The 17,224-nt window shown below is 40.7% G+C and overlaps 1 protein-coding gene across 1 annotated transcript in view; it reads left to right on the top strand.

Annotated features, from left to right (window-relative positions):
• Nucleotides 1–685: 685 nt before the first annotated feature.
• LOC139728949 (uncharacterized) overlaps nucleotides 686–17,224 on the top strand; it is a gene marked incomplete at its 3' end in the record, with an annotated part of 59,278 nt that continues 42,739 nt past the window's right edge. The window contains exons 1-9 of the mRNA XM_071639878.1: nucleotides 686–710; nucleotides 1,080–1,133; nucleotides 2,617–2,768; nucleotides 3,652–3,847; nucleotides 5,287–5,574; nucleotides 6,844–7,164; nucleotides 7,500–7,808; nucleotides 8,778–9,122; nucleotides 10,112–10,423. Of these exons, the coding sequence (XP_071495979.1) occupies nucleotides 686–710; nucleotides 1,080–1,133; nucleotides 2,617–2,768; nucleotides 3,652–3,847; nucleotides 5,287–5,574; nucleotides 6,844–7,164; nucleotides 7,500–7,808; nucleotides 8,778–9,122; nucleotides 10,112–10,423 (2,002 nt within the window). The remainder of the gene's footprint in view (nucleotides 711–1,079; nucleotides 1,134–2,616; nucleotides 2,769–3,651; nucleotides 3,848–5,286; nucleotides 5,575–6,843; nucleotides 7,165–7,499; nucleotides 7,809–8,777; nucleotides 9,123–10,111; nucleotides 10,424–17,224) is intronic.

Here is a 17,224-nt window from a genome sequence, read left to right on the forward strand (position 1 = left end):
GCTTCTAATTGACATTTTTAAATTTCATTCAAAGAGAAGATGGCCAGCCCTTTATGACTTGCCACCTTTCAAAGAGTCAGAAAAAAAGGTACAAGAGGCCATGCACACACTGACATGTCATAGGAAACAAATTAATCATTAAACCTACTTGAACGTATTTGCAAAGCATACAAATCAAGGTCTCAATATCAGGTTATTGGAGCAATATCAAAGTTTGTTTTGGTTTTTCTTTTAGTTTTAACACTTTACTTTAACTACAGCCCAAGCCGTACAGAGCATCACAGTCATTATTAATCATTAGGGCCCCCTTGTATCACATAAAAGAACATACTCTAATCTCTATCATCATGACATTATCAATGCACCTAACTATCATATGCTGCCCAATCGCTGTATTTTTCACAGCGTCTGGTCGGGCTACAATGCACCATGCCCTAATTGCTGTTACAGTGTTATAGGCCGTAAACTTTTTTTTTTTGTTCTAAAAATTTATACCTCTTAGGGTAACTATACACAGCCCAGTCGCTGTACATATAGTAGGTACGTCCGTACCTATGTACAGCGACTGGGCTGTGTATAGTTGCTCTTAATAGGGCAGACTTTGATTCTATGGATCTACATTGTTAATTGATAAAAACAATGAGAATCATAAAAATAGTTTATTGATTTGAATAATATGTCAATAATGGTACTTGTTGGTCTTGGTAGTGGTATGACTAAACATTAATATTAGAAACATCATGACAGCAATGTTGATGAAAGTTTGTGACCAGAGTTACATTATCATCATAATCATTACGATGCACTGTACATTCATCAAAATAAAACTGATGAAGTTTAGGAAGAGCGTGTCTGGTCTAATTTCAAAGTGGTTGCATAGATCCATCCATACAAGTCAAGCAAGAACTTCCAAACTACATTCACAATGTGTCCTGTGTTCTCAACTTTACACAAGCTGTCTTGTATATTCTCTAAGTCACAAAGGATATTGTACACCGCATGCTCCTCGCTTGACATACAATAAAATGTGTGATGGTTTTATTATGTCTACATGATTTTCTTTTCCATTTCCATCACAGGGGAGGCAAGAAGCTTGAGAGAAAGGTTGCGTGAATCCATTGGAAGAGGCTTCCGTAAGTACAGTGTACAATTGAGTAAAATATGAATAAAAGAACGACCCAAGTCCATGGAAGACCATTTCGAGTAAACTTAAAAAAACTTCATATATTTTTTATTTGTCCAATAATATTCTATTTAACTGTGATGGGAAGGCAACATTGCTTATACAAATTAGAACATACATTATTATGACAATTAACATTTACATTAATTGTGGAGAGGCCATTTTGTGTGATGGACTTGGGTCGTTCTTTGATTCATATACCGGTACATGATATTCTGCTATAGAGATGAGAGAAGGACAAGAGAGGGCGCTATGAATGCAAGAATGACCCAAGTCCTTCATTCTTACATTCATATAAGATTTAGCTCATTTATTTCAGGCGCTTCCGGGTGAAATTAGGATTTATCATTTATACCAGGGTACACAAGATGAGTCCATGCATAAGCTACAATTTCCCATGTCAAACTGAATTTGGCCAAAAACTGGACTTGGGTCGTTCTTATATTCAGGTCTTCAATTGTATGCCATTGGCTTTTCATTGTCTGTTCGATGTACTGCATGGCACTGGTAGGCTGGCATAATGGTTGAATGTAAATGGCTATCAGCAACTGATGGAACTCTCAGAAACTTCGGCCCGATAGGATAATCAGCATAGTTTAGTCACCTCGTAGGCAACTTGAGATTGTTTTCTTTCATTGTCTGGGCCAATCTTTTCGTACATCTACTTCTTCCGGACTTTGCCCATCTATAGAAGATGTGAATATCCTTTATGCCTTCAAGCAGTTAATCTGTCGTAATGTATCTGACCAATGCCATGATCTATCCTCATCACCAGCATTGATTTAAAAAAAAAAAAAACCTGTTGAGCTGACGGAACATTTTCTAGTCCAGGCCCATCAATTGCTTTTGGGGAACATTAATTTGATTTTTAAAGAGAATACTGAATCAGATGATGAATACAATTAAACTGCTGATAACTTCTGTCATCAGCATTTTAGTCTGTGTGCAATGGATAATCTCATTGAGTTCAGGGTGTCTCGTTCATGTGCCATGAATTGTCATAATTTCATTGTCAAATGCCTGGAAATGGCTAAATCTGTGACTGATCCTAAAATTGGCAATATTTTTATAAAGATATACAGTGTATGTCTGGTATTCCGTGCAGCTTTAATTAACTTTTAAATCAGATCTTTCTCCCTTTAGCTGATAATACAGTGATATACAGTAAAATTTAGACTTGCCAATTCAATGATGACAAAATTACTTTAACTTACCCCCATTCTCACAAGACTTTATTTGTTGAGTTATTTTTCGGTTTGTCACCATATTAACCTGTTGAGGACGAGTCCGATTATATTCCTGCAGGTGTCTATATACATGTATGGGGAATTTGTATTGTAGCAATATCAATCTGTCCTCAAAGGGTTAAAGGTTTCCTTGGTAGACTTCTCACTTGTGACCATCTGCCACTTGCGTAATATTCTCCCCCGCAGGCAATGCCCTCTCGCCGTCAGACCCAGCCAACAATGTGCAGCTGGTGGGAGGTCGTAGGTCATACGAGGGAAACGTGGAGGTCCGTCTGAGGAGGGACAGTGCCTGGGGTGCCGTATGTGACGACTCGTGGGATGAGGTCGATGCTCGCGTGGTAAGCCAGTGACTGTTGCGAATTATGAGATGTTACAATATCATACATGTCATATGTTATGACCAGTAGGCCTATAGACCTGTTAAAATACCTCTCCCACTCAAATTCCCCCCCCCCTCCCACAGCTCAATTTGTAATGAAAATGAATTAATGCTATCACCATAACCCTTTATGGGCCAATTCACTTGCATTAAAGTTTAGTTTGTGAAGCTTTCTTTTATTATCCATCCAGACTTTACTTTAGTTAGAATACAAAGTACACAAAAGCCTACTCTGGCGTACATATATGTATGTGTGTGCCTCGGTTCTGCAGGAAGGCCATGGTAAAGTGACGCATTAAGGATTAGGGGAATTAGGTATTAAAGGGATGGTATAGCATTGGTGGAGATGGGAATTTGGCTTTTGACTTTTTTTGTGTGAGATACCAAGGAACCACTGAATAGTACAGAGCATACCATTTTACAAGGAATTCAAAGTTTATTTGATGAAAATTGGTTTTGAAATGGCTGAGATATCCAAAAGCAAAGTAAAACAAAGTTATCGTAATAAAAGGTGGGTCCCACCTTTTATTAGGAATGCAGCCATTTAAAAAACAATTTTCCTCAAATGAGCAGTGAATTTCTGTTGGAATTACATGCTCTTTCCTATACATAGGAGGTTTCTCATTATTTCACCACTGAATGTTAGAGACCTGAAGTTACAGTAGGTTTCAACCGAAGCTATACGATGCCTTTAATCTTTTATATTTGTCAACAGTGAATAATTACATGTAGTTTCCATTTATTTGTGCCAATTGACAAAGAAAGCCTTTGCAGCATGGGTGCCAATCAGAGAAAAAAAGCCCAGTAAGTGTTAAGACAAGGCTTATTATTTCTTTTTACAGGTTTGTCGAATGCTTGGTTACCAAGATGTCAGGCACGTTGTTACAAACAGTTATTTTGGAGAGACATCCGACCGTTTCAATCTTGACGAGGTCAGGTGTACGGGTGACGAGACCAGCATTTTCAACTGCAATACAGGGAGAATCGGGGTTTCCAATTGCAGCCCGCTGGAGATTGCCGGTGTCATCTGCGAGCCTGGTAAGTTGTCACGGCAACTACGTCAATAACCTCATTATGCCTCCATGCCACTCTACATGTCGGGCTGATTTAGCTTCTACTAATGAAAAAAAAAAAGAAAGAAAAAGGAACAGAGACGAGTTATTATGTCATTTCCATGTAATCAAGCTGGGATGCTTCATAATGGTAATTTTTCGTCACTGCCCATTCTTTTTTCCAATACAAACTTCAACAAACCCTTCCCTCACTGCAAATACACCGCGCTGTCAGTGAGATTCTGGCTGTAGAAATTTCTTCGTTTTTTGTTTTGTTGTTTGTTTTTTTTTACACCTGTTTGCTTGTGTTTGTTTGTTTGTTTTTTCTTTTACTTTTTATTGTTTTGTTCAAATGTGCCACTTTCTATCTGATTGATTTATGCTATTATGCATAATGTAAACATTTGGTGGTCTTTTTAGTGTGTGTGTGTTGTTATTTTTGATTGTCTGTAAACACAACAGGGCGCCCCATTGAAACAGTGAAACATTAAAGCCCATCAAATGAAATGGCTTGCCCTGTTACATGTACATGTACTGTAAAACATGATATATTCGCGGCATGAAATTTTCGCGAATTGGAGCTGACAGCCTTTTTCGTGGCATGAAATTTTCGCAAATTGCCACTGGTGTTCAATGCATACATGTATATAGTGTAGATGAGCTTTCGCGTGCATCTTAATTTTCGCGAATCTTGGCACTCGTGAAATTGAAATGCACATTCCTCGTTTTACAGTATGTCAAAGAAAATGTTCATAAGTATTGAGGGATAAATATATGCAGAATTATATGTTATGCAATATGTACCTTTGAATTATGATGAATTTGTTAATTTGTAATATGTAATTGTAATTTTTTGTCTTGTTCACTATGTGGACTACATGTAAAAAACCAGTGAAAAGAGAATTTCCTTTATGGACAATAAAGCAATTCATTCATTCATTCATAAATCATATATCGCATATGTATGGAAAGTTAGTCCAGGGAGACACGTAACCTCTTATCTTGTCTGCCGTCTGGGTAGTGAGGCATCCACTGAATCAGACTGGGTGCTTGAAATGTCACCTAAAAAAATGATGATGATGATGATGATGTTGATGATGATGATGATGATGATGATGATGATGATGGTGATGATGAGGATGATGATGATGATGATAATAATAATGATGATAATAATAAAAATAAAAATAATGTTATAATAATAAAAGTATGCCTCTCTGCGGATTGGCTGATTTCGGCAGTCCATTATAAACCAAGGGTTTGATATATGATACTTCACGCTGGTTACCATCAACTATACCTACAGTATCTCATCATTCCAAACCTCTCTTCCCTATTGCCACACCTTCCCCACCATGCCTCCTCCCCCCCCCCCCCCCCCCCTCCCCAACCAATCTGCAACAGACGTGCGTCTTGTGAATGGAGACCATGAATGGGAGGGGACTGTTGAGATTTATCACGAGGGCACGTTGGGCATCGTCTGCGATGACTACTGGGACCTCCAGGATGCCAGTGTCGTCTGTGGCATGCTGGGGTACCCCGGTGCCACCAGGGCCACCAGTGAGGCCACTTTCGGCAGCGGTACGGGGACTATCCTGCTGGCCGACGTGCAGTGCTCCGGCTCAGAGGGCCATATCAAGGACTGCAACAGCACCGGCATTGGGAATCACAACTGTGGCCCATCGGAAGCCGCTGGGGTCATTTGCAACAGAGGTGAGTCCTGAGAGGTTGTGATATCAAGTTTGTTTGTTTATTTGTCTGTTTGTTTGTTTGTTTGTTTTTCTTCACAAGTTGGAGTAGCTCATTCTTGCAAATATTCCAGATTTCTGCCAAACTCACACCCCCAGATATCAATTGGCCTCTGAAGTACAGATTCTGCAGAGCAGATTTGTATCAGATGGTGTCATTATACTGTAAGACCGGAATCATTCATGCATCAAGCTTGCATCTTACTTGGAACCGGCAGGCTTCTGTGCGGCATGAAGCTTTCATGAATTGCCGCTGGCATTCACTGCATTGTGTAGACAAAAGTTTTTGTGTACATTTTACTTTCGCCAATCTTCTAGTGAAATTGCCGAAATTGCTTTTGTGTATGCAAAATTGGCAAAAGTTTCATGCACATGATCAATTTGTGGTCATACAGTAGGTACCAGAAAGGCATCCTATTAATGTCAGGTGGGTTTCACATTGGCATCAGATTGGTATACATGTAAGAATGGTATCAGATACCTGTCATATGATTGTCAGATAGCTATCAGATACATGGAGGTGTCATTTTGGTATCACATTAGTGTCACATTGGTATCAGATTAGTATCAGCTGGATTACTGGTTGGTATCAGGTGGTTTTCAGATTGGTATCAGAATTTTTTTTTTTCTTTTGGTTTTATTTAAAGGGGATGATCAGTGGGAATCAGTGGGAATGCTGGGGGATAATTGTTCCAATTCTTGTGGGATTCATTTAAGAGTACATTATATATCTATTGTTGTGTGAAAATTATTTGCTTCAGAACGGTCTCATATTCAAGTAATGTGCAGTTTAATGCCCCGTCACTGTACAGACATGCTAGCCTGGAACCATTAAACTACACATTACTTGACTATGAGGCCATTCTGAAGCAAATAGTATTCACACAACAATAGATATATAATGTACTTTTAAATGAATCCTGCAAGAATAGGAACAATCATCCCCAGCAATCCCCCTGATCAGTTACTAGCCAATACGGCTCATCCCCTTTAACTTTGATTGACTTTCAGGTACATGTTATGCTTTCTCTTTCAAGACTGATTGGTTGCATGATGTATAGGTATTTGGGGGAGGACTGTTTATTAGCAAAGTAATCAATTCTGTATTCCACTCTTTGTTCATTAAAATAAAGATCTTGAATAATGAGTAGGTTGAGAAAATATTAGCCACAAGAGGTTTTCAACAATCGATGTAGTCTACAGTGAAGTTCTTGAATCGTTCGGCTTGCGACAGACATGCGATTGGTGGGGGAGACTGTACCGAATGCGGGAAGGCTGGAGGTGTACTACGCCGGAGAATGGGGAACAGTTTGCGACGACGAGTGGGACATCACAGACATCGACGTCGTGTGCCGGGGGCTCGGTTTCCCGTCCGTCCTGCCTGACAACCTGCCGGAACAGCCCAGCTTTGGCTCAGGCCCCGAGTCAATGGACATTATCTTGGACGACGTGAATTGCAGTGGGAATGAGACCAGCTTGTACCAGTGCTCGCATGCACAATACCTACAGACAAACTGTATCCACAGTGAGGATGTCAGTGTCACTTGTCCCCCTGGTGAGTGATGTGTTTGGTTGTTTGCACTTGAATCAGGATGACCCTTCCCCTCCCCCCCCCAAAAAAAAAGACAACAACAACAACAGCAACAGGCAGAAGATGGAATGAATATGGGATCGCACAGCTCAAAATCCACAAAGAGCAGGTCAAAGTGCAATTCTGTGTTTGTCCACAGTTCAAAAGAGTAAGCTTTAACTTGTACTAGAGATTGCTTGCATGTAGTTAGAATGTGAGAAAGATTTCATATTTTCAGAAATTGGTTGACTATTAGCAGTGTAGGGAGCAATGCTGACTTTCTAATCTATCAGTTTTCGTGGGTTATTTTTTTATCAAAGCCATTCGTCTGGTGGAGGGTATAACCCCTGCAGAAGGGAGAGTAGAAGTGTATGAGAACGATGAATGGGGGACGGTGTGTGACGACGACTGGGACATGGATGACGCCATGGTCGTCTGTGGCGCGCTTGGATACGATTCAGTGGAGGAGGCACTGACTACCGACTTCGGGCCCGGCAGCGGGAGCATTTTCTACGACAACGTGCAGTGCACGGGCCTGGAGGACAGCATCGCCAGCTGTCCCAGCAACGGTCTCGGGAACCACAACTGCGGACACGGCGAGGATGTTGGGCTTCGATGCATGGAAACAGGTGTGCAAAGTTGCTATTAATATTCCTTTAGTGTAGTGGTTCATGTTGATTTGATACCTCAGTACTGTATTATGCCATTATAGATTTGCGAGTCTAAGTTTTTTGCGAAATTGGGAATTCCTGACGATTTGGCAAGTGGTTAAATTTGCGATTGTGAAGTCCTGTACTTAATATAGAAATTTACATGCCTATGTCACATCCACATCAGGATCAGAGGTTTTTTTGTGTGTACAGTATATCCCTATACTGTCGGCGTATACAGTATATCCCTATACAAGAGAGCAGTCTTTAACCCATTGAGGATGGTTTGATTTTGCTACAGCACTTATTTCCCCATAGACGCTTGCCCAAGCATACTCGGGACTCGTCCTCAACGGGTTAGGCTGAATGACCTCTTTTAGACCTTCAGGAATGCATGTGATGTAATTCATGTAAATGCATGTGTACACCTATGTACTCTCTTCCTTCTTGTGTATTTATCTTCTGTTCTTGAGTTGTGGAAATGAAATAAAGAAAAATTTGTACAAAGGAAACAGCATTTGTCCAAAGCATACCACATACCAAAATGTACATTTCAAAGCAGAATCATCTAGTATTTATCTACTTTGAAGTTAGGGTCCTTGCGAGTTTGTGCATGTTTGTCAGGTTGTGTGTTAAAGACTGTAAACCAAGAAACATCTGCTGCATGAATCTTTGGCGAATCGGAGCCAACAGCTGTTGTCACGGCATGAGACGTTTCCATTTAATGCATTGTATGGTAGACAAAAACTTACAGGAATTTTGGCTCTCAGCAAATGACTCGAAGTTTCATCCATGCGAAAATTTCTGATTCTGTAGCAATATGTGCCAATTAATTTTGTTTGATACTGTGTGACACTGACATACATGTATGATTACTGGAATATTGCTGTAATCATTGTTTGAGTTTGTAATGTTTTTGATTCTTTTGTCCTTCCTGTGTTGTTGTAGTTCCCACCTCTGCGGAGCCAATGGTCACACTTGACGTGCGACTGGCAGGGGCAAACAGCGACCGCCAGGGGCGCGTCGAGGTCTACTACGATGGCGCCTGGGGGACCGTCTGCGACGACGATTGGGACATCGACGACGCCAACGTGGTGTGCCGCATGCTGGGCTTCCCGGGGGCGCAGTCGGCCCTCCTCTCGGCCCACTTTGGCGACGGCAGCGGCGACATCGTCTTGGACAATGTGGCTTGTAATGGCTCAGAGACGAACATCGCCCAGTGCAGCCACAATGGATTTCTGGTAGAGAATTGCGGCCACCACGAGGATGCTAGCGTTGTTTGTTTTCCAGCAGGTGAGGTAGCAAAACAATACCACTTATCACATGTCACCCATACCTTTGTGTGTGATTTGTTGCTTGTCACTCACTCTTTTTGACTCAAACATACTGTTCCTCTTATGGCTGAACTTCAGTTGGTGAGCTGATTTTGTGCAGCATGCCCGACATATGGCAATCATGAATATTTTAGTGGATCTTCTTCTCTGCTTTGATTGTTTTTGTAGACTCTGTTAGTTGCTGAGTTCACAAAATTGTTTATTTGTTCGTATCTTGAGTTGAATGTGTGTTATGTGACATTAATCTGCTGGAAACAACTGACATTTTGGGGTTGACGAAGAGCTATGTACATTTGTACGTTGATAAATGTGGAGGCGGAGTGCCATGTGTGTGTTTCATAGTGCCAGGGCATTGTGAGATCTGTGATTGTGACTATCATTATAAAGAGGCTGGGAGAAAGCCTAAACCCACACACCCCTCGTACTGAATAATGCAGTCACTAGAGAATTCAGTGTAATATTCACTTCAACCAATGAAAATGTTTGATTCCTTATTAGAGGTCAGTGAAAGTGAGTTTGAGTGTCTTTGAAAGGTGCTTTGCTGATTGGCTGTGATTTTTTTATTACCAAACAATAGTGTCAAAATGCAGTACGTTGAATTTGGACAGATCTACTAAGTTCCTCACTTTGCATCTACTGTACAGTAGCTCACACAGGGGGGTTGATTAGTCTTGCGTAAAGACCCTCTGTATGCCTTCTTACAATCATTACAGCTCGAGGACCCTTGACTAATTCTGGGCCCACTTGAACTGTAATTCATCTTCTTCTTTTCTGCAATGGTTTGACATGCCATCAGTCATTATCCATAACATTTATGTTTGTCTTTCATTTTGGCGACCTTTACCAGCTTGCTAGAAAATTTATTAAGGCTATTGCACCGTCCATTTCATCATTCCTCTCTTGCTGTGGCCTTCTGCCACTCTGGCGCCATTAATTCTCTCAATGTAGTGCGCCTAGTGGACGGCAGCAGTTATCGAGAAGGGCGGGTTGAGATCTACTACGGCGGCAACTGGTCAACCATTTGCAATAGCGACTGGGACATCCGCGATGCGGAGGTTGTGTGCCGCATGCTGGGTCAGCCGGGGGTGGTAGATTACCGAACCGATGCGGGGTTCAGTCCCGGAAGCGGGGACATTATACTCGACGGTTTGCAGTGCATCGGGAATGAGTCTGACCTCATTTCCGAGTGCAGTCACGGGCAACTCTTTGAGAATAACTGCACTCACTCTGACGATGCTGGCGTGATCTGCTCACCGTCAGGTATCAAAACCAGCAAATGGTATTACGCATTCAAGTAGCCGACGAGAGGCTAAGCCGTATCAACTGCAACAGACTTTGCTCCTAAGCCTGCTGCTGAGTTTAGTGGAAAATTTCCACTTTTGCATTGCTTTCCCGCCGCTATACCTCTCTCCTGTATATTCCGCTTGGACAACAGTTATCTCGGAACGGCCTTCATTTTGTATGCAAGCATTCACGAAGCATGCTGAATTTGCTATCTGTATGGTAAACAGTTCATTAAAAAATGTATGCAAATGCTTTGAGCATAGACAGAATGCTACTCAATCACGCCAACATCAGCAATAATATGATCTGAGCTAAATGATATCTTCAGATATATTACTAGAGTATTATATCACAGTGTACATGTACATACGTATATGTGTGTGTCGATCTGTGTGTGTCTTTGTATTCTTGCATGCTGTGTGCAGTATATAGTGATCTTGTGCCATTTATGAAACTTGCTCGCTGCTATATAGGAGGCTACAGTTTATAGCTGGATCTTCCGCGATGTATCTCAATCATATGGCTCTCATGGTCCAGAGACAGTTCTCATATTGTAGCCATATCTATTGCCAGGGCTAAACTGGCCTTTTTGGTTTCTTTTTTGCTTTTTTTGTGTGTGTGTGTGTGTGTGTGTGTTTGTGTGTGTGTGTGTGTGTGTGTGTGTGTTTGTTGATATTGGTCTATGTCTTAACCAGCGGACGGCACTTCCTGGTACTGCTTTATTGCTTGCGCTTGTATACCAATCACACAGTACATTTTGCTTGGTATTAGCCGTTGAGGACGGTTTGACTTTACTACAACATGCATTTCCCATTATAGACGCTTGCCCGAGTATACTCTGAACTCGTCCTCTCCAGGTTATTTAAAAAGCAAATCAGACATTTGGCATGTACATGTATGTCAACCAGCTGCTTGAGCTTTAGTCTATTCACGGTTCATCTCACCACCTGTGTCTGAGGTACAGTATAAAGCATGCGATAGTCAGTCTTCGCTTTATAGTGTATTTGCATGCAGTGTGCAGGGAATGGATCTACATGTATACACCCAGATTACCTCACACGCTGTCTTATTGTAATGTAAGGGCTCACAGCTTTTATGGCTTGATATTCATTGCTGTATTGAGTAGCTTTTGCAGACAAGGGATGTTTCTCATTTCATGTCTTATCACCTGGAATGACTTGTTGTTGATGTGTTTGTTTTTGAGATATTGACCTCTAAGCTGTATTTCTGCCATAGCTAGTCACAATGCCAGCAGCTTTTTGATCTGATCTTCCTCTTTAATGCTGCTATACATTGAAACATGTATTGAGCTTCTGCTGTTACCAAGTGAATTTCCTTGGGATAGCAAATCCTACTTTTAGCATGTGTATAATCTAGCCACTTGCACTTATTTTCTTCTTCTTCTTTTTCTCGTATTTTCATTCACATGTATTCTTTATCTGGATTCGATATTTATTTTGGCAATTAAACATTCTGTAATTGCCAGGATATTTATGCTCTTCAAGGCAATGATATTGAGTCTGTTTTTATGACTGTGGGATATTGGCCTTGCTGAACACCTAAGGGTAACGTCAGGTTTGGGAGAGGGGCAAATTCTTTCAATCTTCCGGATTGCCCAAAGAAAAAGATTGTAGCAGACACTGTAAAAGCTGGTGTGTCTGTTCAGTAGAAACTGGGTTATTTGACAATGCACTGGGAACCCAAGTCGGTTTTTGTTCAATATGTGACCGTGCACCTCAAAACGAACATAAAGTCGCACACACTGATTTTGCGTGAGGACTGAAAATAAGTGAAATGGGTCAGCCTAGCCGAACTTGACTTTTTTATATTTTCTGAAAGAGCGGGTCTTCTTTTACATTATGCTAAAATTTGGTATCATAAAATGGGCAGGAAAGTGTGTTTTTTTAGCAGTTTATCTCGAACATTTTTGGTAGAATAGTGTGATTAGGTGTGTCTTTAGAATCCCTTTCTCATTTCTGAAAAACCTTGTCCACACTCTTCACTTTCAACTCTAATAACTTTTCAAAGGATGGTGCTAATGCTTTGAAAGTTTGCATTAATTATGGACAGAATGTGTTAATGAGGCATGCTTAATTTCAGTTTAATCTAATAATCCCTTCATTGTTGTTACTCTGGTGGTTTACTTCCTGTTTTTTGTCCCATTCATTGCACAGCCAGCACGGTTTGGTAAAGATTATAAAGCGCTTGAATAGACACTGTACTGCAGAGCCTCTTTTCTCAGTTCACACTTTTCCTGAGTTTGTGCTTTCTTTCCAATATTTAGATAGGTTAGGAGAGTCCATTTGATTTGAGTTATACATCATTTTAAAGCTTAAAGTCTGTTCTTTCAGAATATGGTCTTAACTAAAAATTCATGTCTGGCGACTTTTTGTTTGTTTTGAGGTGCAGGGTCACATGTAAATGATATGACTGTCACAGACTTAAATAGGACAGAAAGAACAAGCGTTCTCCATGAATGTCATTCATTATGTAATGTACCAATTACACAATGTAAGCACCCAAACAGAAAATGAAACTCATATATTTGTACATACATGTATGAAAGTAACCTGTTGCACATGCCCATAATCATCTACACGTACAGAGAGTATGAGCTTCATCACTGTACATGTATCCCACGCTGTGAGCACAAGTCTTCAAACCAGAGGCTGCATACTTTGTATTTACGGCACACCGCATTTGTGACAGGTCACAAAAACAGATATTACCAAAGCTTACATGTAACAGATTGCATTGAAATAAAGTCATATCATCACATTAAAGCTGATCTTGACAAATGATAATGTAATTTCAGTTACTGCAGTAATGATAATTATCATAATCAATAATCATCATGATAATGATTATGATAATACACATTTTGACCATGCTAAATACAAAGTTTCTAAAGCACTTTCATACAAAATTACAATAATGAATTATTACATAGCAAGCATACTGTAAATCTGTCATTATTAAATATTGTTGTAATGATTTCTTTACTCCATCATATGTACACTAAGCCTTGCACTGAAGAGCCAAAACAACATTTCATAACATCTAATAAGGACTCATTGTGTTTAATTTCATCATGTCCTGCCTATTTGCCTGTGTCAAACTTCACAGGTCTGTAGTACTCAAAGTTAAAAGTATAATGTGATGGCCTGCTATTAAAATTAATGGACTCTATAGTAGACCACCTATAACGCTTTGAGCATAAAGTGCAGCAAATTGTATGCATGCGTGCAAAGCTTAGAATCTGGCGAATTTGAAATCATCAACATCGAGGAACTACGGTTGTATAGTTTCCATTTGGTTGCTTTATCAGGTTTCCACACTGAGCAATGGCAGGTAATTATGTACATGTATGTGTATTTATGATTATTTGCATATCAAACACCGCACAATCACCACAAATTACAAATGTACTATTGATAAATATGTGTATGCCATTAAAGCCCTCATTAAAATCTATGCATGATATACATGTACTACCCTAGCATTATTTTTCTTGTGATATGTTTGAAATGCAATTCAAATTACACCATATCAAGCTTTTGTACATTTTTTTTTTTAATAGGACTTCTATACTACATGCACATTTATACTATCAATTACCTGTTAATGCCAAGATTTTGCACATTTACACTGTAACACTCTGTCTTCATTGGTATTTGGACTGGCACACTAACCAGCAAAACTTTGCATTAGTTGCAGCACTTTGATTACCGTGCCCTTTGCTGAGCTATGAATCTATTAAAGTTGATTCAATATGCCATGACATGCAGCTTATTCTCAGTACACTGCATGTTTACAGTATAATACGCAAGCTGTACAGGTCTGCATAATTAGCTCTTTAGTGACTTACGTATACACACTGGCGTAGCCAGGGGGGGGGGGGGGGGGGGCGATGGGGGCGGTCGCCCCCCCTAAGATTTGGACCGGGGATTTGGGAGGCGGAAAAAAAAAATGCGTGTATACTGTATGCATGCACATGAAGCAGGTCTCCTTTGCAACCTTTCATCAAATAAGATATTTTTTTGAATATTTCACTCAAAGTGTGCACCAGATCGTTGAATTTCAATTCAAAATATGCAAAATCTCTCGTGCTTGGGAGGGGGTATCCCCCTCCCAAACCCTCCCCCTCTGTGCCTCTTTCCCTAGCTTAGTACACTTTTTAGATTTACAAAAAAATTATGAATAATTCTGAGTGCACAAGACTTATCACATACCTTCCAAAAACTCAAGGTTCCCTCATGTATAAGGGGAATTTCCCCTCTTAATCGACCCTTTCCTCCCTCAGTCCCCTCCCCCCATCAGTTTGTTTTTTTTTTTTATTTCCCAAATGTTGATTCCATCAAATAGGCCTATGCGTATACGAGATATCTCAATTTCAACCTTAAAAAGGCAAAAGCTCCATCGGAAGGGAAAGGTGGAGATAACACTCGCCCACGCCTTCTCCCTGCTCACCCGCCTCTCCTCCCCTCCCCCCCCCCTTCCGCCATGCATATAAGTAGACTGTGGCTATACCCAGATCGCTTTATTTCAATTCTAAAAACGCAAAAGCTCCGCGAGCGGGAGGCGGAATTCCCCTTCCCCTAAGCTCTACCTCACTAGACTTTATACACTGACACACAGATGGTGCACATTCGGAATAAGAGCTAAATTCCGTGATTTTAACACTTCGATGAAAAAGTATTGCACCAAAAATTTGCACCAGATCGCTGAATTTCAGGTCTGAAAACGCAAAATCCCCTTCGTGTGGGAGGGGATATGCCCCTATCTACAACCTCGTGTGCATGCTATTTCTGTTTGATTGCTGAACAGACAGCGTTCATGATATTCAGTGTAAGAATTAATACAAGAAGTGTATTTAAATATAGGCAAATTGTTCAATAATAATCTACACTAAAATATACTGCAACCTCAAACAAGTGGGACTGCTTCAACTCGTTAAAACACGCAAAAACATGCATCAAATTGCACCATTTTGCAACATCAATATGCAAAAAGTTCTCACCGTGGGAGGGGGGACACCCCCTCCCACACCCTCCCCCTCCCCCTTCGCTCGCTCCGCTCGCTCGGGTTCAGTCGCTTTCATGATATTCAGTGAAAAGAATTAATACAAGAAGATTATTCAAAATGATACCATTTTATATGCAAATTGTTCAATAATAATCTACATCAAAATATACTGCTACCTTACACTAATGTTACTGTTTCACGTCGATAAAACGCGCAAAAACATGCATCAAACTGCATCATTTGCAACATCAAAATGCAAAAAGTTCTCACCGTGGGAGGGGGGACACCCCCTCCCACACCTTTCCCTCTCCCTTCGCTCGCTCCGCTTGCTCGGGTTCAGTCGCGTTCATGATATTCAGTGAAAAGAATTAATACAAGAAGTGTATTTAAATCATACCATATTATAGGCAAATTGTTCAATGATAATCTACATCAAAATATACTTCTGCCTTACACTAATGTTACTGTTTCACGTCGATGAAGCGCGCAAAAACATGCATCAAATTGCACCATTGCAACATCAAAATGCAAAAAGTTCTCACCGTGGGAGGGGGGACACCCCCTCCCACACCCTCCCCCTCCCCCTTCGCTCGCTCCGCTCGCTCGGGTTCAGTCGCGTTCATGATATTCAGTGAAAAGAATTAATACAAGAACATTATTCAAATTGATACCATTTTATATGCAAATTGTTCAATAATAATCTACATCAAAATATACTGCTACCTTACACTGATGTTACTGTTTCACGTCGATAAAACGCGCAAAAACATGCATCAAACTGCATCATTTGCAACATCAAAATGCAAAAAGTTCTCACCGTGGGAGGGGGGACACCCCCTCCCACACCTTTCCCTCTCCCTTCGCTCGCTCCGCTTGCTCGGGTTCAGTCGCGTTCATGATATTCAGTGAAAAGAATTAATACAAGAAGTGTATTTAAATCATACCATATTATAGGCAAATTGTTCAATGATAATCTACATCAAAATATACTGCTGCCTTACACTAATGTTACTGTTTCACGTCGATAAAGCGCGCAAAAACATGCATGAAATTGCACCATTGCAACATCAAAATGCAAAAAGTTCTCACCGTGGGAGGGGGGACACCCCCTCCCACACCCTCCCCCTCCCCCTTCGCTCGCTCTGCTCGCTCGGGTTCAGTCGCGTTCATGATATTCAGTGAAAAGAATTAATACAAGAAGATTATTCAAATTGATACCATTTTATATGCAAATTGTTCAATAATAATCTACATCAAAATATACTGCTACCTTACACTAATGTTACTGTTTCACGTCGATAAAACGCGCAAAAGCATGCATCAAATTGCATCATTTGCAACATCAAAATGCAAAAAGTTCTCACCGTGGGAGGGGGGACACCCCCTCCCACACCCTCCCCTCTCCCTTCGCTCGCTCCGCTTGCTCGGGTTCAGTCGCGTTCATGATATTCAGTGAAAAGAATTGATACAAGAAGTGTATTTAAATCATACCATATTATAGGCAAATTGTTCAATGATAATCTACATCAAAATATACTGCAACCTTAAACAAGTGGGAGTGTTTCAACTCGTTAAAACACGCAAAAACATGCATCAAGTTGCACCATTTGCAACATCAAAATGCAAAAAGTTCTCACCGTGGGAGGGGGTACACCCCCTCCCACACCCTCCCCCTCCTCCTTCGCTCGCTCCGCTCGCTCGGGTTCAGTCGCGTTCATGATATTCAGTGAAAAGAATTAATACAAGAAGATT

This window comes from Diadema antillarum, unplaced genomic scaffold (genome assembly GCF_040938485.1).
Source record: "Diadema antillarum isolate AM-2024a unplaced genomic scaffold, OU_Dant_1.0 seq00000206_RagTag, whole genome shotgun sequence".
In the NCBI taxonomy this organism is placed as follows: domain Eukaryota; kingdom Metazoa; phylum Echinodermata; class Echinoidea; order Diadematoida; family Diadematidae; genus Diadema; species Diadema antillarum.